We start from the raw sequence: 24,341 nt of genomic DNA on the forward strand, positions 1-24,341 counted from the left end.
CCTCCCGAGTGCTGAAATTAAAAGCATGCCCCACCATGCCTGATCTCTAGCTCAGTTTTTAGAAGATGGATTCACACTTACTCATGGTTCCTTCCTGCCCCACAGAAGGAGCCCCAAACTGTCCACTAAACTGAATAACTAAATCCAGTGGGCACTGCACAGTCCCATCTCAGCAGCTTGCCACCTACTTCCCAGAAGCACTGCCCCGCTCCTGCTTGGCTACATCCTTCCCAGGATGCACCTGTCCCTGTCTATAGACAGCCTTCTCCTGGGCAGGGTTGGCAGAGGCATCCTTCTCAGTGTAGTGTTGGGTTGGGCTTAGCCCCAGGATTCAGCCCCATCCTGCCCAGCCAGATGCTCTTCCATCTCCACATCTAAGACTCTTCCCTCCACTCCTGTTCTTGTCTCTCAAATTGGGGACCAGGCCTTGTCATGGTCCTTGGCCGAACCTCCCTCAAGAATAAATCTGGACATACTCTAAATGGCACAGGGGCACCAGAGCCACACAACAGATGGCACAGGTTTGACCTTTCTGGTTGTCCATCATGCTGGGTTGACAAAGTCTCCTGAAGATGGAACAGGAGAAGACATTTTGGGTCCTCCTAGTTAGCAACAGGGAGGGGAGTCTACAAGCTCATAATCTATCAGGATCTCTCCACACACCATCCCCAAACCAGGCCAAGGCACCCTCAACGCTAGGGGATACTGTATCATCAGCCCAGGGCTCCCGACAGTGCTAAAAAGCTCCTTTGTGGGATGCAGGAGGGAAGTGTGGGTGTGTGCAGATGCATGAACCTGTGTGTGTACTGTGGAGGCCAGAGGAGGCCATCTCATGCCCTATTCTACAATTTCTCCCTTATCCCTCTGAGAAAGGGTCTCTCTCTGACTCTGGAGCTAGGCCAGCAGCCATGAAGCTTGGAGCGTCCTTGCCTTTCCACTCTTCCCCCCCAGCACTGGGGTTATAAGCATGGTGGCCATGCCCAGCTTCTAACACTGCTCTGGGAACTCTAGCTCAGGCACACCTGTGCAGCGGGTACCCTGGGGTGCAGTCATTTCTCCAGCCCCACTTAAGAGCCTTCTCAGTCTTCAACACCAAGCGTCACTTCTCTTGAAAAGCCTTTCCAGTTGCCCGGGCTGGTGTGGCTCATCCTATGGGCCCAGGCCCTGCTTCCTTCCTTTAGATCCTCGGATATGAAAACCTGTTACCCACCTCAGAGCCTTCACACCTGTCACTTTCTGTCCCATCTGTCCCCATTCTGATTCCAGTCCGCTCCTTTCCTCTTCTAACTGGCTCCTTGCCTCTTCTAACTGGCTAGAGGCCTCCAACTCTCAGACCCTAGTCTTCTTCTATACCAGGCTGCACAGCTGGATGATCCAGCCTGCACTCACACCTGTCTCCTAGAGGAGTTGACAGCTATGCCTTTCTATGCTTGCTCTACCAGGGGGGATTTGCATGTATCCAGCCTGCATGGCGTATAATCACTCAATGATTATCCACGTCTTACACATGGAAGCGAGGCTCCGTGTCCCAGGCCAAGTATCCAGTCTGTGCTGGGAAGGGCTTTCCCAGACCAGAGTTCCACAAGAACGAACAGCCGTTCCAAATGTGGTTTAAATGGAAACCAGCCTTGGAACTGCTCCCCGCCCCCAACCAGTTTGGGAGGCTGTGTGTCTTCTTTCATGCTGTTTATTCTTTTGAACAAATTGTGAGTTTTACAAGACATTCAAAGTCTGTGGTGGCAAACACATGTTCCCATGGTGAGTGTCACTTGGCTCACTGAAGTGAGGGCTGCGAGTGCAACAGGCGGCCACACGGCCCCTCCCCCTTGGGCTCTGCTCTTCCATGTGAGGCTCATATCTTGCTGCACCAAAAGCCACCTCAGGAAGACGCCGTCTCCACCTCAGTGTCCCTTTCACATCCCTGGACCTCACACTCACAGTTCTGCCGAAGTCTCCCAGTATCTGAGGGAGGGTGTGGTATGCCTACTTAGGAGAGACAGGAACAGGTGTGCAGGAAGCAGGGACAGCCCAGGGGTGGGAGCTGGGAACTAGGAGCTAGGAGCTGGAGCTCAGGTCTCCTAGCTCCAAAGCTGGGTCTCTGAAATCATCAGAGCATTTAAAGTCAAGGCAGGAGTCCCTTCTGCTTGGCCCCCTGTCCTAAATGATCCTGAGTCTCCTGAGCCCTGGGAATTCTCTCATCTGCCAGGCCTCAGTTTCCCCATCAAACAAGATGACAGGCTCTGAACTCCACAGTCCCTGTGTTTCCAAGGAAAGCGCACACTCACTTCATCATGCACCCCAATTATTGGCACCCCTAATCTGAAGGGAAGAGTCTCCTCGTCTGTGTCACGGGTACCCTTAGACATACTCTAGGCAGCTCGGATGGTTTTAGTCCAAGCGAATTTCCTAGTCAGAACTGAGTTTCAAGCTAAAGAAACAAGAGCCTCAACACGCAGAGTAAAGCTTCAAATATGTGCAGCTCCTGTGATCTGAGGGATAAATTTGGGGAAGATGTTTGTCTTATCGCAACCCTGTGTGGTAGCAGCATCTCCCCAGCCTCCTCCAGCATGCTAGACCTCTGTGCTCCTACCTTCCCTAGTACCTTTAGCAGAGCATTCCCACAGGTGTCCTAAAACCTCATCACTCTCACTCGCTGGGTCTCACCCCATCCTGTTTCCCAGAGCTCCAGTCATGGCTGCACAGTACCTTCCTGAGACCAGACCAGGTTTGGGGGCTCACTAGAAGCTGCAGGATCAGGTCAGATAGATCAAGTGTCTGAGACAATAACTCTGAGCCGAAGCTGGGATGGTAAGAAGAGCAAAAAAAAAAAAAAAAAAAAAAAAAAAAAAAAAAAAAAAAAAAAAAGAAGGGGGAGAAAGAGGAGAGAAAGCAAGGAGGGAAGGAAAAGAAGAAAGAAGGAAGGGAGGAAGAAAGACAGTCAGAAAGGGAGGAAGGACAGATTGAAAGAAAGAAAGGAAGGAAGGAAGTAAGAAAAGAAAGGAAGAGAGAAAAGGAGAGAGAGAGAGAAAGAGAGAGAGAGAGAGAGAGAAGAAAGACAGACATTCCAGGAATGAGCAGGCACAAAGGTCCTGCCAGGGAGGGAAGGTGCAGAAAAGGCCTCAGAGGCCTGTGCAGTGGAGAGGAGGGAAGAAGAGGGAGGGGTGGGATGACAGGGTTAGCATCCCCCCACCCCCAGCTAAGCCTGCTCTGTGGGAGTGCTGGTGAGAGAGTACAAGAACCCTGGGGTGCTCAACAGGAAGTTTATACAGGAATTGAATTGCCACCCACACAGCGTGTGAGCAGCATCCTCTTCCAAGGAAATATTGGCTCCAAAGACCACAGCCTAAAACATCGTTTAAAAGACCCTTTAGGAATAGGAGCAGATGTGATGAAACCTAAAAAAATGCAAGCAGATGCATGAGGCTCCCAGATTCAGGACCCTGGACACCATGGCTTGGGAAGCAGACAGAGCCCAGGGAGGTCACTGACTAGGATCAGGCATTATCTGAAGCTTTATACGGATAGGTGCTCATCACATATTGAAAACAAAGAGAAGTGTGGGCCATGTTTGCACCAGTGATGAGTGAGTGTCATGCACTATCCTGGAAATTCAGAAAGTTCGGAACTCCAGAGAGCAGGCTGGGGGTGGGGGTTATATAGAGAGCAACTGGAGCCATTGGAGGTTTGAAGATCTGATCCATTTATAAAGGCCACCCTGACTGTATGGAGAATGTTGGGGAAGGTAAGAGCAAGAGCTCTCTGTCTTACCACACTGGTTTGGGGGGCCGCTGACACTACCTTTGCATCTTGCACACACAAAGCTGTTCGCCACAATGTTCTGTCACCCGAAGGCTGATGATGACCTCGCTCTCTGGCCAACTTTGGAATGTCTCCTCTAAGACAGATCCACGGCTGCATCCGCACCAAGTGCTACTAAGAGGCACAGTGAGTGCCAAGGGACCTGTCTGGATCATTCATGTATGTATGTATGTATGTATGTATGTATGTATGTCATATGTATCATGCTGCATAGACTGTGCTGCCTCACGGTGGTCTCTGTACAGTGGCGTCAGCTGGCCTTCTGGGCCCCCTGACACTGTGCTCTTCCTGTGAGTTTCCAATTCTCTGCTTTGTCCTTTTATTAATCCTTCCACTGACCTCCCTGAGAGCAGCTTTTGACTGCTCATCATGGTTCCTACTGGGACCCAACATGATGTCTACAGAGGACCAAAGCAGTTCCCAATACAAGGCCCCAGGATGCATGGCTTTGTGAGCCCCTCCCCTTGAGCCTTGAGTCCCCATGTGATGGAACACCCACTTCAATATTATGTCAGACTCTGTCATGGCTGACTGGAGAGAGATCATCCTACTGGCTTTGAAGAAAGAGTAGCTATAATGAGCCCACCAGGCAAGGACCAGACAGTAGCCTGTAAGAGCTGGAATGACTCCCAAAGCTGGCCACCATCAGGAAATTGAACTTTTGACTACAAGGACTAGCTTGAATAAACCTGAAAGAGGATGCTCGTCCTCAGAGACAGCTGCTTAGCTGGCACCTTGATTTTGGCTAAGACCAGGGCAATGGACCCAGGCATACAGACTTTCACCCAGTTCCTGATTCAAATTAAAGAGACCAAGATAGTAAACTAGTGCTGGTTCAAGTCTCCACGCTGGTTAGTCATTTGTTAAGCAGCAGTAGCAGCTAATACCCTGGATTTTATCTGTTCCCTCAAATCACCGCAGCCACACTGCAAACTGCTGAGTCCATATGAACGCCATAGTTCAAGGATGAGACCAAACAGGCACAGGCCAACCGTGCAGCTGCTTCACCCACACTCCCCTGGAGCCTGATCCTGCTGCTTTCCGGTTTCTTTCTAGGAATTACTCTTGGCAAGTTAACAGAAGAAAAACTATTGGAAGGCTGGCTTACCATGGATGTATATGCTGCACCAGACCTTGCCAGAAGACTGGCACTCCCCTCAGGGTCTGCCCTGAAAGACAGTGAATTGATGAGCCCCTGCCATGAGCAGAGCTTTCCCTGATGGTCCACTTCGGTGGGAGGAGAGCCATTCATGACCAGGGGCTTCTGGATGCCTAGGAACTTGGAAACCATGAGAGTTGAATGCTGGTGGCAAACAGGTAGGCACATCTGGATAGAACTCTCCATGGGGACACAGTGCAAGAAGAGCCTCCATGTTTAAAGTTCACTTGCTGAGGAAACAATTGGAACTAACTGGGTAAATAAGAACAGCCATTCTGTGAGACAGGCCTCAGTTAACCCCTCTCAGCTAAGTCCTCCAAACTTTTGATGGGCTCATGAATAACCATGAGAACAAATGATTCTCCATAGGTCTCTGTCCCCAATGATGCACGTGGATGACTTAAGGCTTTTGCTCCTAGGTGGCCTCGATTTCCCTAGGGTTCTCATGACCCCTTTGTTTTGTTTTGTTTTCATTTTTAGAGACAGGGTTTTACTGCGTAGCCCTGGGACTCACTTGCTGTGGAGCTGGCCTGGGACTCACTATGTAGGCCAGGCTGGCCTGGAACTCACAGAGTGTGAAGAGCTGCTGCCACGCCTTAAAGATGGTGCCTGCCATTCTTCTGCTAAGGAGTAAATAAGTCCTTATTTGGCAAGAGGGTTGCACCTGCCAGTGGCCTGATCTTTTGTCATGACTCTGTAGCCAATGATAGCGCAAGAGGTGGTATGGGCTCATGGGCAGTCCTACGAAGGGTATTTAAGCAGCACTCATGGACCATTCGGGGGCACACCCTTGATTCTCCTGTAACTAACAGCTCCTGAGTAAACTGTTGCTGGAAGGAACTGGTGTGCTAGTCTTTCTTCCCTGCTGGTCAGGGTGATCGGTGTGGCACAACAGAGATCTACCTGCCTTCTGCTTTCCCAAGCGCTGACACTAAAGGTGTGTTCCACCACCCCCTTGTGCATAAAGGAAGACAAACAAACAGGGGGCGAGGAGAATATTGGAAGGAGAAAGATCCACTCTAGTGTCCTTTCTTATAAATTATACTAGATTAGGGCCCACTGTTATGACCTCATATGCCCTTAACTTATCCATCTCCAGTGGATATCCAAGTATATCCACTGGAGATGGGGGCTTCAGCATGCGATATTGGGGGGGAACACAAGCATTTGACCTGAATTTACAAAACTAAGACTTACCACAGGCTCAAAGACATGGATTTGTTCTCACCAAAGATGATCAGTTACTGCTCCTGATGTCCCTGTACCCACCATACAGGTCTGTTTTAGTCAGGGTTTCTATTCCCACACAAATATCATGACCAAGAAGCAAGTTGGGGAGGAAAGGGTTTATTCAGCTTACACTTTCCACATTGCTGTTCATCACCAAAGGAAGTCAGGACTGGAACTCAAGCAGGTCAGGAAGCAGGAGCTGACGCAGAGGTCATGGAGGGATGTTCCTTACTGGCTTGCTTCCCCTGGCTTGCTCAGCCTGCTCTCTGATAGAACTTCCAGCCCAGGGATGGCACCACCCACAATAAACCCTCCCTGATTGATCACTAATTGAGAAAATGTTTTTCATCTGGATTTCATGGAGGCATTTCCTCACCTGAAGCTCCTTTCTCTGTGATAATTCCAGCTTGTGTCAAGTTGTCGCACAAAGCCAGCCAGTACGAGCCCAATGCTGTGAATAGCTCTCAGGAAGCCACAATGACAGCCAGTAGCTTTCCCTCACAAGGGGGCAGCAATAGTCCACCTGGACTCTGGCTAGAGATTCTCCTGCTAATGTGGCCATCTGGAGCTCTACAGGATACCTTGTCTATCACCACACTGTATGACCTCCAGCCAGGAACTCAATTAATAGTGAACAACGTGCAATGGTGGGGTTGCACCTGGCAAGGAGCCAGGAAGGATAGAGGCATGGCCTGCTGAATATGTCTCCAGCACTAGCTGAGAGACAGTGCCCTGTGAGGTAGGGGACCTGCTTATAAGAAAGGCATGTGCTCGAAACAAAGTCGAATATCATGTGACCCACGCTATTTTCTTATCATCCCAACCACTACCTTACCTAATGTAAGGCTCTCTGTGCAGTCAAGCAGCCATCACCACAGCCTAGCCTTTCTCTAAGAATCGACTTATGGACTCAGTTTCCCAACGGCAGCGTGGCAGGTTTTGCTGGAACTCTGCCCCAACTCCTGGTGCTGTGTTTGGATCTCTCCTGTGTTTTGTCTTTTTATGTCGAACAGTCCCGTCTGAGGGGCTTGGAGACTTCGAGAAGAAGTGACGGTTACTGACCTGTTCCTGTCCATCGGCTACAGACATGGTGACTATCTGTGGCAGCCAATATGCCTGCTCCACAATGGCTTTCCCCCAATCCTGCATCTGACTCAATTTTAGACTAAGGCTCTGAGCTTCGGTGTGGTTGAAATGATATCACCTCAAGAAGGGACCATGTGGGGCTGGTGAGATGGCTCGGCCGGTAAGAGCACCAACTGCTCTTCCGAAGAGAAGTTCAAATCCCAGCAACCACATGGTGGCTCACAACCATCTGTAATGAGATCTGACGCCCTCTTCTGGTGCGTCTGAAGACAGCAACATTGTCCTTACATATAACAATAAATAAATCTTTTTTAAAAATGTTTAAAAAAAATAAAAAGAAGGGACCATGTGCATGGGCTTTGTGGTCTGGTCCTCAGCATGTTAGAGATGCTTAGATGCCTTTCAGATGTGCACTTAGAGAGGTTGAACTGACAAAAGCAGCACAGGCTACAATCCAGGCTGGTCCTCTGCACTAGATGTTGAGCCGTCTGGTTTCCTTTCTGTTGCTGCAATGAAATGCTGGCCAGAGGCAACCTGGGGAGGAGAGGGTTTGTTCAGCTTACATTTCCAGTCAGAACCCATCACTGAGGGAAGTCAGGGCAAGAACTCAAGCAGAAACTAAGAAGGCAGTCCTTACTAGCTCATGGTCAGTTGGCTTTCTTATACAGCCCAGACCCACCAGTGCTCCCCATAGTGGGCTGGGCCCTCCTACATCAATTAGAAATCAAGAAAATGCCTCACATGTATGCCCAAAGACCCACATGATTGAGACAATTCTTAACTGATGTTCCATTTCCCCATGTGACTCTAGATTGTATTGAGTTGACAGCAGAAGCTGTCTTAGTCTGGGTTACTATTGCTACGGTGAAACACCATGATCAAAGGCAAGCTGGGGAAGAAAGGGTTTATTTGGCTTACACTTCCACATCATAGTCCATCACTAAAGAAGTCAGGGCAGGAACTCAAGCGTGGCTGGAACCTGGAGGCAGGAGCTGATATAGAGGCCATGGAGGGGTGCTGCTTACAGGCTGGCTCCTTCGTCATGGCTTCATCATGGCTCCATCAGACTGCTTTCTCATAGAGTCTAAGACAATCAGCCAGGGATAGCACTACCCACAGTCGGCTGGGCCCTCCTCATCAAACACTAATTAAGAAAACTCTGTACATACAACTAGATTTTAAAAGCCATTTTCTCAACTGAGATACCCTCCTTTCAAATTACTCTAGCTGGTGTCACATCGACACAAAAGTAGCCAGGACTCTAAGACAAGGAATAAGGAGATGGACCTGAATGAGCTGCTCAAAGAACTTCAGTTAGAAGGGAGGGTCTAGAGCCCAGGTGGTGCTCATACACAGAGGAAGACAAGGCAGAAATTAGTGAGGACTGTGTGAGCGGAAGGCTGAGAACACAGCTCGAGGCCTCGAGCTGTGTTCTCAGCCTCCCGGATGCTACCACCCTTTTAATATTGTACCTTTTGTTGTGGTGATCCTCAGTCATTCATTTTCATTGCTACTTCATAACTCTAATGTTGCTACTGTTATGAATCACAATGTAAATATCCGAGCTTTCCAATGGTCTTAAGCGACCCCATCGGAGTTGCAACCTACAGGTTGAGAACCACTGGCCTGGGTGAATGTGTGCAAATGCGTGCAAAAGGCCGAAGGATGAGAGGAAACAGAACAATGTTGTCGGTCACCCCAAAGTGTGAGTTAAATGATACCTCACGGGCCAGGAGCCCGAGAAGAGGCAAAAACAGTGGCATCTTGGGGAGAGACCATCAAGGTACACCTGGCAGCAAGAAGATCGGGGCTGACTCCCAAGAAGAGGGTCCATGCAATGTAGAGGCAGCAGGGAGGCTCATCTGCATGTAAGGTGCTACAAGACCAAGGCCTGGAGACATCTAGGGAGGCCCTAGTACAACAGGGGCCAAGCTTCAAGGACTACCTGCTGTGGTCAGCCGGATGGGCTTATGAAAGGCTCTGCAGCCAGCGTGAGAGTAGAGAGAAGAAAAGAGTTTTCTGTGGGAGATTGCTCAGCCCTAAGTAATAGGAAGCTGGTGTGGGTGAGAACCATCCATCTTGTCTTAAGAGCCCAGCACAAAGCCTGACACATTGTAGACGCCCAATAAATGTACTGACGTTGTAGATGGAGCTTAGGCCCTGTCTGATGTTGCAGATGGCGGCTGACATCACTCCATGACTGATGTGAATACGCCATGGTAGTAAAGAAAAATCACTCCAATTTGGAAAAAAAAAAAAATGTCTAGGAGCCAGATGTAGAGAAACACTGACTTAATTAGTGGCTGACAACTGGAGTGGCAAGTTTCAAAGCCAGGTACACTTCACTCATCAGAAGGAGGTGTGAGGATCTCTCTTTTCCTTGAGGGCAGCTATTGCAGGGAGTGCTGGGCAACACTGGGAGACTCAGTGCTTGCTGGGTAAGCAGACGGTACCTGGAAATGATGGTCTGTGAACGTGGGAGATCGTCCAGGTCAGGTCCACACCAAGTGTCCCATGGGTGAATCTGCCGCTAAGACGAAGTAAAGAGAAAGAGAAAACAGAAAGAGGGAATGAATCAATGGAGAGATGGAGAAGGGAGGAGGGAAGGAGAGAGGGAGGAGAGATGGAGGGAGGGAGGAGAGATGGAGGAAAGAGGGAAGGAGGAAGAAGGGAGAAGGGAAAGAGAGACGGAGAAGAGAGGAGGAGGGAGAGAGAAAAAAGGGAGAAGGGAAGGAGAAGGGAGAAACAGAGAGGGAGAGGGAGAGAGAGAGGGAGGGAGGGAGAAGGGAAGGAGAGAGGGAGAAGGAGAGGAGGAGGGAGAGAGAGAGGCAAAGAGAGAGAGAGAGAGCGCACCAGCAAACAGATTTTCTGATTCTTATTTTTAAAAGAAAAAGATGAAGAAAAACCACCACCCAGCAGCTAATTGTTCACAGGCCGGTGCCTGTGCTAGCTCAAATGCAAAGGCTGACATGATAAAATGTTAGCATCTTGCGATCTGCTGTTAATAAAATGTAGCACAAAGGCACAGAGGGGTTTTACATCTGCTAGCAGGATGCTGCACAGCTTGGGAAGCCTCCGCAGGCCACCTACCCCATGGCTGGCTCCAAAGCGCAGCAGTGGAACCCAGTCCTAGGCTCACTGAGGCTGTGTGAAGGGGAGGGTGCAGAGTTCCGAGAAGGAGAGTTAGGACTGGGGACCCAGGCTTGCCAAGATTTTCTCTGGAGATCAGACTGGCTGGCTACCCATCCCTGGCCAAGGGTGCTGGGGGCAAAGGGGTCAGGCCAGTGGCCCTTCCAGGAGAAACTTTTAAGAAATTATCAGTAAAAACAAAAGATTAGAAACTAGTAGGAGTCTGGCTGCCCACACTGAGTAATTTCTATTCAATAAAATACCACACAGATGATAAGAATGACGCTCCCTAAGTTCAGATACAGATGGAAATAGGGGAGAAGGAGAGAATATGCTTGATCGTCACTAACTTCTACCTATAATCCACTGCTTTTCTCAGTAATGCAAGTAGGTCATAAGTTCAAGAGGAATGAAGTATGACCCGGTCACGAATAGAAATCAGATATTCTTAGATCACCTTACACTGTTGCGAATAGCTGAAGAGTCCAGTTAGAGCCTCACTTTTAAGCTATAAATAGGGGGCCACTGCTAAGTCTGGTTACTTGGTATTAGTCCAGAAGTATGTGTAGGTTGGTCTTTATTTTGACAGGTGCATAAAATGTCACTGGTTTCCTCCATAACCTCTTGGGTGATTTTTTTTTCCATGAGTGCTGTTATGAGAGGGGCTTTGTCAATGGCCTCACCAACTGACAGAGGCCAGTGACAGAGAAACACAGCAGTATACAAAATCAGTGTCAGTCCTTTACTGCTGTGCATGGTCAAGAAACAGATCCCAGCTGGGCGTGGTGGCAACACCTGCATCCCCAGCTGGGCGTGGTGGCACACACCTGTAACCCGGGAACTTTGGAGCAAGATATAGAAGGAACAGGAGTCCAGGGTCATCTGTGGTTAGTGAGTCTGAGGTCAACCTGGACTACATGAGACCCTGTCTCCAAAGTGGGAGAAAAAAATAGTGTGGGAGATGTGAATATTAATGTATCTGCCTTAAGCAGAGCATAGAACTCCAAAGAGGCCCTCAGAAATAAACTTGGTTTCCCACAAAGGTGCAAAATATCGTGGGAGAAGCTAGGCATCCACATGTCCCAAACTGGACCTTGTCCCTCCACTAAATGAACTCAAACATGAAATGAACAAACTCGGCAGAGCACAGCAGTTTGGGCATGGTATTGCCCTTTGCTCTCCACAAGTCTGTGGGTGGGAAAGTGGCACGTAAGACCCCTGTACTCGTTCTCACAACTGCAGTGACCCTGCAGTTACCTTTAAAGACTCCAGACAAAGCTTGTGTGCATTCAAATCATGCCCGGGACGAGACAGGAGGGAGGTCTGTGGGGGGAGCAAGGACGAGAATAACACAGGTGGGGGCTACAGGGCAAACGTATTTGCCACACAAACCTGAAGGCTTGATTGAGATTCTGGAGCCACGATGGCACAAGGGGAGAAGAGCCTCTCCCGAGCGGTTCATGGCACAGGAGTGTGCACACACACCAGCATCAGACACGCACTATAATAGCAGCAACAATCCAGAGAATGTGAACAAATGGCGATGGGGAAATTATTCTAGTCCAAAGCAAAAGTGTTTTTCGTAGCAAAATGCTGTTGCTTGTCTGTAATCCCAGCTCTGAGGAGCTGAAGCAGGAGGATTTGAGTTTGAACTAAAACTGATCTACATAAATGCAATGGGGTCTCAAAACAGAGACAGACAGACAGACTGACCGACAGACAGACAAGAACAAAACGGATTCTTAGGTTACATTTGAACTAAAATCTCTAATGCTGAATTTTTTTCATCCCCTTTAACCTGTTAATATTCACTGTTTTAAAAAGTCTGGTTTGTTTATTCATCCATTTTCAAAATGAAATGAGTTTGGAAGTTGTTTTTCTTGAGGCTTATTTGTTTGTTTTCATTCCCGATTCCGTGTGCGCGCCTGCTCAGTTGATGTGTACCACATGGATGCAGATGTTTCCTGAGGCCATAGGGTGCTGGATCCCATGGGATTGGAGTTCTAGGTCGTTGTGAGCCACATGCTATGAATGTGGGGGAACAAAACTGAGTGTCCAGCAATAGCAGTAAGCACTGTTAACTCTGAGCCACCCTTCCAACCAGAGTTTGGACATTTAAAAAAAAGTTATTTCTGTGTAAAACCTAATTGTTTGGCCACTGACACCTGGCTCTGGGTTGCAGCTGAGCATCAAGGCCCACTGGAGCTGGAGAGCGCTGTGGCTTTTCCCTAAGATTTTCAATGGTCCTTCTGAGAAGCAGAGGGCACAGTTAGGTTGAGAACTAGGTTTTGAACTCAGGTAGAACTGTAAATGATTCCACTCTGCCACCCACAGATATCATGACTAGGACCAGAACGCACCTGTCAGGGTTCCATTTTGTCATCTGTAACGTGAGGCTGTAGAGTGCCTTCTGGAAAGACTTGTGGAGAATTCAGACTTTCTGGAAAGCTCTCAGCATAGCGCAGGCACCAGGGGATGGGAGCACATGGAAGAAATAGCTGTGAGGGTGGCGCTTTGTAGATACTAGAGTCCTGTCATGGCCTCAAAGAGGAGTTGACCATCATATACCAATGGCCCAAATACCATGTACTTGTGGGGAACATATTTCTCATAAGAGCTCCTGAATCCTCAGCAGTGTTACCAGGAGCAAAGAGAAGCGTGGGGACACTACATGATGTCCTCAAGAGCACACAGCCAGGAAGAGCCAGAGGGTAAAAGTGGGTTCTTCTGGGCTGGAGAAATGGCTCAGAGGTTAAGAGCACTGGCTGCTCTTTCAGAGGTCCTGAGATCAGTTCTCAGCAACTACATGGTGTCACACAATCATCTGTAATGGGAACTGATGCCCTCTTCTGGTGTGTCTGAAAACAGCTACTGTGTACGCACATCATAAAATAAATAAATTTAAAAATAAAAAGAGTGGGCTCTTCTAAAACTGTGGCCTGGGCCATGAAGAGGAAGTCAACCATGGTGCATTCTGGGCCTCTATATAGCTCCCTGTAATGGAGGTCTAATCTTTAGCCCATCAAAGTTGTATTTAGTAGTAGAGGAAGCTGCGTGTTCTGCCTGGGACTGCAGGGAGACAATCCCACCCCTACCTCGGGCACAAGCAGGTATATTTTGTCTCCAAAGAGGTTGCAGAGCATCTCTCATTCTATTCTCAAGAAACTCTGAGACCACCACAGTGGATGGATGGCTTTTCTTCAGTGACATGTAGGGGGTCAACCGTGAAGGGGTTTTGGAAGCCTGCTTCCTTCACTCCATCTTGGCCACATGAACCTGGGCATCCAGGCAACAGGCGATGCTGAGACTTTCTGACCAGTGGGTGAGTGTGCGCCTGGAACCCCATGGGCTTTTCTCGCATTGCTTCCCCAAGATGTTTACTTAAATGTGGATACCCACCTTAGGAGTCTCCCTGGCCCTGTGTTGTGGTGAGTGGTGGGACAGAGATCCTCTGAGGCAGATGACCTCAGGCCGCTCTGCTGGATGGTGGCAGAGTTCAAGCTCACATCCTGTGTCCCAAAGTTCTCAGATAGCAAGTAGGACAAAAGGAACCGTTAAACTTTACTTACAAACTGTGACTTGTGTAAATGGCTCTCTTCACTTCCTTTTCACAGTAGGTCTAACACCATGTAGTGGGGCTGCAGGGTGGGCAGGAGTGCAATTCTTGGCTCAGTGTGAGGCTCCAAAAGGAGGACGGACTCTCTTCCTCTGACCCCTGAGAGGTGCTAGCAGAGCAAAAATGTACTGGAGTAGATGCAGAGTGAAAGCAGGGTGATTCAGCCTCCGGTACCCCTGCAGCCCCCACGGCGCTCTGAAATTCACTCATTCGTTCACAACTGCGGGACTAAGCAATGTGGAGTCCAGAGGTGGTGGCACAGTGTCTGGCGAGGACAAGTCCCTGGTCCACCAGAGCCTTCTAACCCGGGCTTGAGGGTTCAGGGTCGGGGCACAGGCTTTCTTTGAGAATAACGAGAGGGTGACTGGGTGACTCGCATGCGCAGAAGCAAAGAAAATACGTAATGCCAGGAACACACGGAGGGTGATATTTGAAGACAAAGAAAAATGGATTGCCCAGAGGCTAGTGATCACTTAGATCCCATAGCATAGATAGAGATCACATAGCACAGTATAGGGAATCGTCGGGTTTTTGTTTGTTTTTTGTTTTTGTTTTCCAGAAAATTCTCACATCTCTGAGGGCTGCTTCAGCAATTGCGCCCAGGATCCCCCAGCTACTTGAGCTACACCCGTGGAGCAGCTGTGTGCCGCACCTCCTGGGCAGAGACGGCGTCGCTAGGCAATAAGCCCCGCCTCCAGTTACGACCCGCTCGCCCTCTGGTGACAGCATCCTGCCACTGCATTAGACGCTCAAGGAGGCTGGCGGACCGGTATATTTATTCTTGTACATTGGAGTTAAACCTGGGTGTTAAGCCCGCCAGAGGACCCAAATCTCCTTCCATTCCCCCTGCTTAAATTGGCACGTTTTGCCCCATCCCAGCACCTGTGCTGCATAGCAAGGAGGAGAAAGCTAGGCAGGTGGGCAGCAGGTCCAGCAGGTCCCAGTGAAGACGTTTTGATTCTTATTCAAAGAGTGGTCTGGAGCCGGGCTAGCTTGTGAGGGAAGCAGCAACATGAACTATCTAGCCTTTAGAGCCCTTGCTGCGGTTGGGCCTGAGGGCTTCAGGGTACGTGTACGCCCCCACTTCAAGAAAGCCATGACTGTGGTAGGCCTCACAGACTAATAGAGGGCAGCTTCAGACTGACAACCTGGAGTCACACAGGAAAACACCTCAAGTCAGTGAGGGGGTAACATGCAACAAGGCTGCCTACCTCACTTGGTACCCCAAAACTAAAAAGATGTTGAGCCACTTCTGGAATGTGTGGTGACAGACCCAGATAACTGAGAAGCCCTCTCAACTTTCCAGACCTCTGTGGGCAGGAACCCCTACAGAAGGGACATTTCTCAGAAAGCTAATGTCTTTTCCCACAAACTCCACAGCCTAAGCAAGCACTCTTTCTTTGCATTAGTCTGGATGTCGGTCCAGGGGTAGTTCGGGCACTCATTTGTGCTGATCAGACAGTTTATACCACTTAGAGCAGCCTAGCTGGAACGTTCTTCAAAATGTGGGGTCTAAATAATGTAATAAAAACAAAAGGCCATGTCACTAACTCGGCTCCTTTTGCTCTGTTGATGGACCCAGGGTCCTGTAAAGACAGGGTATGTGAGATTAAATGGACAAGGCAGGTCTCCCATAGTCCCAGGTTCCTGAATCGCTGTGGCCTGGGAGAGTTGGGCCAGCACTGGGGAATGTGAATTCAGCCCATGGGCCAGCCTAGTCCAGACCCAGTGCAGCTCTGGGTTAGGCTGAAGTCAGAGCTGACTGGCAGGCCCCAGGCTGCTGTTTACAATGTCTGTCTGCTTTTGCCCTGGAGAGCAATTTACAAAGCAGTAACTGAATCACTCTCCTAATGGTGCCTGCTCCATTGCCTTCCACCCACCGAGAGAGGTCCTGGCTCTGGGTCCTCCCCATCATGCCTGTTGAGATAGGGAGTCACTTCTCAGTGACCCTGGCACCCCTGTCCGAGGACCAAAAAAATGCTTGGACTCTTGTGGATTCTTGCATGCAAACAAGACAGCATGGCTACCAGCTCCGTCCTCATCCCAGGATCCTTCACTCCAACTCCCTCTTTCCTTCTACCCCCATGGGGGGGTTACTTATCTATTTTCTTTTAAAGATTTATTTATTTAATGCATATAAGTACACTGTAGCTGTCTTCAGACACACCAGAAGAGGGCATCTGATCCCTTTATAGATAGATGGTTGTGAGCTACCATGTGGTTGCTGGGAATTGAACTCAGGACTTCTGGAAGAGCACTCAGTGCTCTTAACCTCTGAGCCATCTCTCCAGCCCCTTAGCTATTCTTTACCTCACTTCTGCATCCCAATTCAACTAGGCTTTCTTTCACTATCACCCCCCCCCCCCATCTTTGTGCCCTGATATTAATGCCATCGGACTATCTGCCTCTTCTAGTAGATCCCTTGACTCTCATGGGCAGTGCTAGACATTGCTAGGTCCAAATCTAGTTGAGCTTTCTTTTCTTTTCTTTGGGGCCTCACACTGAGTCTTATTTTCAGGCTGTGCCAGGGTTGCTTTATAAACGAAGGAACCAGTGGTAAGAGAGGGAAGCAGCTTGGGACCCTTAAATAGCAGGAAAGGATCAAGTTCTGTTTTTAAAAACCATGCTCCTCTGCAGAGACCATAAAAGGAGCTAGAGTTGGGAAAAATACCGTTGACATTTCAAAAGCTTTTACATCCATTTCCTTAAACTCTCCCTTCTTAAAATCACGACAGTAGAGGAGAAGCTGAGGGTGGAGGACAACAAGTTTGAGGCTAGCCTGGGACACTAAGTGAAATTCTGCTTCAGAACCCACCCTGAAAATCTTGACAGTGATGATGTATGCAACTTGCCTCAGACCATCCCACTGGTAAGAAAGGTAGACCAGGGAGACTTGCCTCAGCAATAGCGTACCTTGAACCCAGGTACCCTGGCTCCCCAGCCAGCCTCTTGCCCAGTAGCCTTCTGTGAGGATTAAGCAGAAAAGCCTTCACAAAGATTTCTAATGCTCACTTTATTTAATACTCAACTGTCCTCAGAGAACAAATTGCCATTTTATGCTCTGAGAACTGCTTCAGTGCCCATGAGTTCCCCACCATAAAAAACATTGGATACTAAAATCTACATTTTTAAATGAGAAAGGATGTCTATCATTGCTTGAGCTACACAGAGAAATGAAGTGGCTCAGTCCTCAGGACGCTCATTCTCTGGAAGAGAACAAGAGGCAGTGTTTGAGTAAAGGTGGAATGCTGCAGAGCCTGCTGTCAGCATTGCAGTCCCTGGTACCTGCCCTGCATCATCTGGAAGCCTTGATGTCTGCAGTACCCAGGCTTGGGGTTCAGGCAAAGGGGGCAGAAGGCTGAACTGGATGGTGCCTTCTGTCCTGAGTGAGGCTTGGGGAAATCAGGGGTCACCTCTAGAAGTGAATTTCATACATGACTCAGGATGGTTAAATTCATTCCTAAACTTGTGTTTCACCAGCCCCCACTCTTCAAAGGCCCTGCCCAGCCCAGATACTCTCCCTTTGCACACTTCAACACCCACACAGGATCCAGAGAACCTTGGAAGCCACCTTTCTCCTTCTAAACTTGAAGTCGGAATTAGCTGCCTTCTTACACCTATCAGTATCCTTCCTCCCTATATAACATGAACATGGTGGAAAAAAAAATAATCCCTGCCATATATATATGCCCGTCCCCACCCGGTGGCCTTCCACCTTCCAGGTGGCCTGCAGCTTAGTTGGACTGCTCCTGGGGAGAGTGCTGGCTGGGCTCACTGGGCGCTTCTGCATCCTGGCCATCTGTAAAGGACAAAAAGAACAGCTGGATTTAGAAAGAGGGTGAATCATCTGCTCTCAGGTACAGCATTTCTACAAGGCCTTCTCTTGTGCCCAGGCCCCTGTGGAGAGTGACTCTGCTTTCTTTTGCTGGGCAAGAGACTGGCTTCTAACTCTGGCCACATGGAACAGACTTGAGTGCCCCAGTTCAGTCTGGCTCTTCATAGCAGTGAACTTGCCCTTCTGTAGCAAGACAATCAGGGGACAGTAAGCGGCAGCTAATTTAATGAATGCTTTGCTGGTTTCTGTCTGTGGTTTATCCTCAGAAGAGTCTTACGAGGCAGAGACCACTATTTGTCTGCTTTGGTAGGTGCTGGACCTGAAGCACCACAGAGATTGTGCTTGTCCAAGGTCACATAGCTAGTATAGGCGAGAACGAAGCTCCCAGGCCAGCAGCTAGTGAGCTTCAAGTCACACTACACCAGCCACAAAGCAAGTGAGCCACAGGCCTCAGTTTTCTCTCAGTAAAACTGGAGAGCACCAGACTCATCCAGTTCAACAGACACTGTTGATATTTATATTAAAAGAACTCTTTGGATTTTCCAACTTTTTTCCAAACCACAGGAGGCTCATAAGACTGAAAAGAGTAAAGCCTTAGAAACTCGGAAGACAGCCTGCAGAAATGGGTCAAGAATATTTGCTCCTCTTGCAGAGGACCTGAGTTCAGTCCCCAGCATCTATGTTGGACCACTCCTAACTGCTGGTAAGTCCAGTTCCAGGGCATATACATATACATTACAAACATATAAATTTAAAAAAAAAAAAAAAACACTAAACTGAAAAGAAACCTTCAAGCTACAAGGGCCCTCGGAAGAAAACCCTATATAAGAATTGGTGTGGTGGTGTAGCGGTGACAAGGCTCAGCTTGGAGCTGTCCCGACCTTCACGTGCACCTGCAATCACACACACACACATAAAAAAAACAAATAAATCTTAAAAATTGAATTTTAAGAAAGAAGAAAGAAATCCCCAGGGCTGTTGAGCTAGCTCGGCCACTGAAGCGCTTGCCTTCCAGCACCTGAGTCGGCTCCCTGGAAGCCCTGAGAGGCATGATGCTGTGTGCCTGCAATCTCAGGGCTAAGGAGGCGGGACCGACCTGGGGATTCCTCAGCTCCCTGCAGCCACTCCAGCCTAGTTGGTGAGTTCCAGGTCAATGACAATGAGATGTCCTGTCTCAAGGGAGATGGGCCATGTTCCAAGGTTATCCTCTGACTTCACACGTGTGCTTATGTATATAGATGCTCATCCCCCACCACACAAACATGCATGTACATATGCATAAAAGTAAAATATCAATGCTTTTTACAATTTAAAAAAAAATCACCAAGTGTTCATAAATCCCAAAGGACCACTGGCCCTGTGAGGACAGTGCTGGAGGAGAAGCCTGAGGTTCGGTGCTCAGGGGTCCCAGGCAGCAATGGCAGAGCTGCCAAACAGACACTTTAGCTCTTGTCCAAGGGACCTGAAGGATGACTACAGTGGGGTGTCCAGCATGGCTCCTGTTGTGGCCATAGGTTCCTCCCTGATCAGGAGTCCTGGAACTTCTCATCTACTGTGCACACTGTGAACGTGAGCATACTTCCCCCACACCTTGCCCACAGTTCTAACCTCCGTGGGTTCATGCTAATAGACTATGAGAGGGTTGTGGGAATGAACTCAGCCCGTGGCCCCTCTCCCCACCCCCACTTCAGGTGACCTCTCCCCCATCATCCGGAAGCAGGAATATTCAGGTCTTACTGGTATGCTCCTTGTCTGCATCATACAGGATGGTCAGCGAGAAAGATGGCGGAGATGGTGGCGGTGGCGGCGGTGGCAGGAAGTGGAGAGCAGAGAGGAAGCCTGGTGGGAGGAAGTGCGGCTGCTGTGGCTGGGTTGGGGGAGGTGGTAGTGGCGGTGGCGGCGGCGGCGGAGGCGGCGGCGGCGGAGGCATCGGTGAGCAATAGGTTGGCTGCAGGTCTCTGGCTGGCTCTGACACCTAAATGGACACACAGAACGAGGGGCAGAGAGGGAGACAGTGAGCCAGGCAGGCTGATTGATCACATCTTTTATTTCTCAAATGGAGGGTCCATGTGGGGGACACATACACCCCCATGTGCAGGGCACTTGGGACAGGGCATTCAGCAGACACCTCCGCATGAATACAGGCAAGCAGCAATGCGGGCATTATGTTAGCTGAGCCTGGGGGCCTTCTCTAAGGGATTTGGGAGGGCAGAAGTCCCCAGGATGCAGGGTTAGGAAGAAGGAGGATTGCTCTCTTGGCTTTGTCCCCCTCTCTTGGGCAAAGGGGACTAGAAGAAGCACACACAATAGCAGTAAGTAGGCAGGGACAAGGATAAAGACAGGGATGTCTCCCAGTGTCTGGAGCATGTGGCCAGGGCAGTGGCACATGAGTGAACATAGTCTCCTGCTCTTAGGTTTGATCCAGACGTGATGAGCGTGGAAGGGGAAACTGTCAGCATTGGGATTCCAAGCTCTCAACCAGCTCTCTCCTAAGAACAAAGCTCCTGCCTGAGCCGGTATGGCAGTTCAGCCGCAAATACAGGCTGGAGTCGCACCTTTTACAAAAGTGTCTGGTAGACCTGTCATTCAGAACCCTACCCTGCATGCCAAATCCAGGCTTCTGGGAGAGCAGACGGTGTGCTGTGGGCTGCCCTTGGTCACAGCCTCTCTTTGCCTGGAGCCAGCGGCACCTGCTCTCCTGGGCTGTGGTAGAGGGACAACGGGAGCAGCCACATCTTTCAGGCTGGGCAGTAAATGGTGCCATGGGAGTCAAGAGCTAGGTTTGTTGTACCTCTGAGACACACTTGGGATAGCAGAAAATGCCTGGGCTTGAGGCAGGGCATCTCTGGCTCCATACCAATCAGCCAAGAGTGCCGAATCCCAGGTCTCATTCACAAGTCCTGTGGCGTTGGTGCTCAGCAGCAGGAAGGCTTCTCTGGCAGCTGCATTGCATGGGTCAAGCCTACAGTCTTCCCTGGGCTCCAAGTCTGAAGAGCAGACACCACAGCCCGGGCCCAGTGGTGCATGTGCACTCCTAGACATACTTCCTTATGACAACCAGCTCTCTGGGGCTGAGGGCCAGCAAAAGTGATAAGGGTGGCTGGGATAAGGACGAGCTTAAACAGGAGTCAGGCTCCCACTTACCAAGCCGCTTCCATGGTAGGGGCTGCAGGAGACATGCCGGAAGCCTCTTTGTTGAGGGACCCCCAGAGCAGAGGATGAATCCTGGCCTTCCGAGAGTGGGAAGGGCTGGTAGGGTGGCACAGGGACGCAGGCAGGGCACTGCTTGAATGGCTCTCTCTCAGGGTACCCAGCTCCTACCACATGATCAGACTTGAATCTCAGAGGATGCCCTAAGAAGATAAACAAAGAGGGAAGTGTTAAGAACACAAACCTGAGGGGTAAAGCATTGCACTGCTGTCTCCCAGGCAACAGCAAGATTGACATAACTGACTAAAGGAGTCTCTCGTCAGACATCACACTGAGCTTCTTTATAAGCTTGTACTACATAGATAATGTATTCTGGTCACATCCATGCTGGACCCTCTCATCTCCTCTCCTTGTCAGTGAGCCTTTCTGTCATTTGTCCTCTTTCTACCTTAACGTCTCTTTGTGTATGTGTGTGAACCAGTAAGATTAGCTAAGGCTACTTTCAGGAACCTGGGTGGTCACACACTGAATAAAAGGTGTCTCTCCCTTGTTCTACTAACCATTAATTGCCTACAGACCTTAGGAGAAAGGGGTCCTCATGACCCTAACCCCATGCAGGCAGTAGGCCACCGTGAGGTAGTGAGTAGAACGGGCAAGCCATGCTTGCCGTGCTCCACCCCTTCTCCTGGCTCTTATGTTCTTCCCTCTCCCCTTCATGCTATCCCCTGGGACCTGTAGAGGTGACAAAACAATGGAGACCCCATCTAGGGCTGAGCATTTAACAGTCACTCCGCAGCCCTTTAACCACTTCAGAGTCTAACTGTAACGGCCATGCAACACTAACAGCAACACTCTAGCCCACGGGTGAGATTCTCAGTCCCCTTTGCTTCAGCTGCCACCAAGCCTGACAGCCTGAGCTCCATGGGTCCATCCCAGGGACCCATGTGGTAGAAGGAAAGAACCAATTTCTCAAAGTTGCCCTCTGACCTCTCCTCCACACCTGCTGGGATTAGCCACAAGTGCCCCCTTCTCCCCACCTCTTTATAACACCCGTGTTCAGCACATTTTAAAGTTCCTGTTTGTTGAGAGATGAACACAGATAAGTTCTCATAGGGCTGCAGGTTTAGGTCTGTCTTCCTCATCAGACAGACAGTTCCTCGAGGAGAAAGATTTCTTACAAAATCCCAGAAACATTAAGAACAATTAGCATTAATTTCTGAAAGTCTGCTCCTCAAGGAGGAAACTTGTCCAAGGTTAACCATGAGCATCCCCCCCCCCCCCCCCCCCCCCCCCCCCCCCCGCCCACTCAGACTCGTTCTACAGTCCTAAGTAAAGTTTTGGTTTTTTTTTTAAATACGTCTTCATCCAAAAGAGCTGCATTCCAAGAGCCTCAAATTTTACATTACTTGAAAATTTTACTTCACGGGCTAGAGAGATGGCTGGGGGGGGGGGGGCGTTAAGAGCACTGGCTGCTCTTCCAGAGGTCCCAGGCTCAATTCCTAGCACCCAAGTGGCAGCTCACACCTGTCTGTAATTCTAGTACCAGGGGATAAGCCACCCTTCACATGCATGCCGGCAAAACACCAATGCACTATAATAAATAAATTATAAGATATAAATATATATATATATTTAAAACCCACAAGAAATCGTACTTTTATCAGGGAAGCAGGGAAGCATCACAGCATTAAAGAAACAATGTAATTTATGCACAAAGCGAGGAGTGGAAAAAAAGCTGTAACATCTTAGTGAACCAACCCTTCTCCCTGACCAAGTTGCAGAAAGTTTGTGCCCAACCACATCTGGTGGAACAGAAAGCGTGAGTACAGGTGCGTTAGGCCAGACACTGCAGTTAGGATAAACTAGACTCCACCAAGTGAAAGGAGGATGCGCAGGCGCAGTTTAAGGTAGACAGCCACTCAGAAAGCAAGTTCTAAAAGACTCTCCAGCTGGAGAAAATGGCAGACGGGAAGGGGGAGGGGATTGCCACGCAGGCGCAAGAGGGCTAGACTTGGGGGGAGGGGATGCCGCGCAAACACGCTGGAAGGTCTACAGAAAGGCGCCACTGCCAAAGCTACTCCAGCTGCCATCTTTTTTTTCCCCCAGCTGCCATTTTTTTTCCCTTGCAAAAGTACAAAGGCAGAAAACTGCATCTCGACATACCCCACCCGCTCTGCATTGCTCGTGCTTTCCCACTAGCTTTTCCCTGTTGCCATCTGAAGCCACCCACCCGAATCCTTGTCTGGGAACATGTTCTAAAGTGGGGTTACCTGGGGAAGGCGCCTTTTCCACCCCGACACCAGTCTGGGACTCCAGTTTAGGGCCGGAGACTGTAGGCCTGATGCAGGCCGGAGGAACCGTCGGCTGCACGAGGCTGGGCTTACCGTAGTCGGCGAACGGCAGTCGGGGCACCGGCCGCACTGGCAGGTGCTGATCCGGGTAGCAAAGCTCGGGCCTGGGCGCCTGCGGCCTGAGCTGGGGCAGCCACGCGGGGGGACGGTCGTGCAGTCCCCCGGGGGCCCCCGGTCCAGGCTGGAAGGAGCTGGGGCCCGGGCGGCCACTCGGGACCAGCTGGAAGGCGCTCGGGCCTGGGCTCTGGGCCTGCGGGGACCTCTCGAGGAAGCAGGTGGCCGCGGGGCCTGGCCCAGCACCTCCCACAGCCGCCCTCGGCAGTGGGCAAATGCTGGAGCTCGAGGCGGTGGCCGCCGCCGCAGCCGCGGCTGGAGCCCTAGGAGGCGGCTGGGGGCCCTGTATGCCCACCGAAGGCACCTGCTCCTCTGCACCTTGGGTCCTGAGCACCTTCTGGGCAGCCATGATCTTCTGGCGCTCGGTGATCAGGTAGCACTTGTCACAGCTGCACTGCTTCCAGCGGCATTTGCCAGCGTGGCCCTTGACTGGTACCAGATAGCCGTGGTTCCGGCACCTAGAGCACTTGGGGGTGCGAAGCATCTTGTCGTCCAGCTTGGCAAGCTCTGCTTCCAAACACAACCACCACTTCCCGAAGCTGCAGAGCGAGTGAAGCGGGAATGAGCGGTGCCCCCATAAGTCCCTGGTGCTAGGGACATTGGATACACTGTAACAAAACAGCTCACTGCGTGTCCCGAGAACTGCAATAGGGCTCTTACATTTTCTTCCACTTTCGGGGTGTCTGTGTGCTAAATTTACCGTGTTTCTGTGTGTTGGGCAATGGGGTACGGAGTAAATTCAAGATGAATTATTGATTGCATATGTCATATGAGTTATTTGAAGTCTTCGGCGCTTGAATTTTCAAACTTTCTGTTCCCGCCAAATTGTAATTGGAAAATAGTGGGTTTTTT

The 24,341-nt window shown here is 49.9% G+C and overlaps 1 protein-coding gene across 1 annotated transcript; it reads right to left on the reverse strand.

Moving 5' to 3' along the window:
• Positions 1–17,037: 17,037 nt before the first annotated feature.
• On the reverse strand, positions 17,038–24,024 carry Dmrtb1 (DMRT like family B with proline rich C-terminal 1). Its single transcript, XM_031376836.1, has 4 exons — positions 23,409–24,024; positions 21,019–21,227; positions 19,612–19,849; positions 17,038–17,838 (listed from the first exon to the last, which is right to left on the reverse strand). Exons 1-4 carry the CDS (start codon positions 23,971–23,973, stop codon positions 17,774–17,776), a joined length of 1,077 nt encoding a protein of 358 aa, XP_031232696.1. The 5' UTR covers positions 23,974–24,024; the 3' UTR covers positions 17,038–17,773.
• Between the last annotated feature and the right edge of the window lie 317 nt (positions 24,025–24,341).

Source organism: Mastomys coucha, unplaced genomic scaffold (genome assembly GCF_008632895.1).
Source record: "Mastomys coucha isolate ucsf_1 unplaced genomic scaffold, UCSF_Mcou_1 pScaffold18, whole genome shotgun sequence".
Lineage (NCBI taxonomy): Eukaryota > Metazoa > Chordata > Mammalia > Rodentia > Muridae > Mastomys > Mastomys coucha.

Bases quoted from the DNA above. Each gene is read 5' to 3' on its own strand.
- Dmrtb1 (XM_031376836.1), bottom strand. From the start codon at position 23,973: ATGCTTCGCACCCCCAAGTGCTCTAGGTGCCGGAACCACGGCTATCTG. The intron at 21,228-23,408 runs GTAAGCCCAGCC...TTATCTTCTTAG, and splicing joins ACTGCCGTTCGCCGACTACG to GGCATCCTCTGAGATTCAAG. The intron at 17,839-19,611 runs GTAAGACCTGAA...TGTCCTTTACAG, and splicing joins TGCAGACAAGGAGCATACCA to ATGGCCAGGATGCAGAAGCG.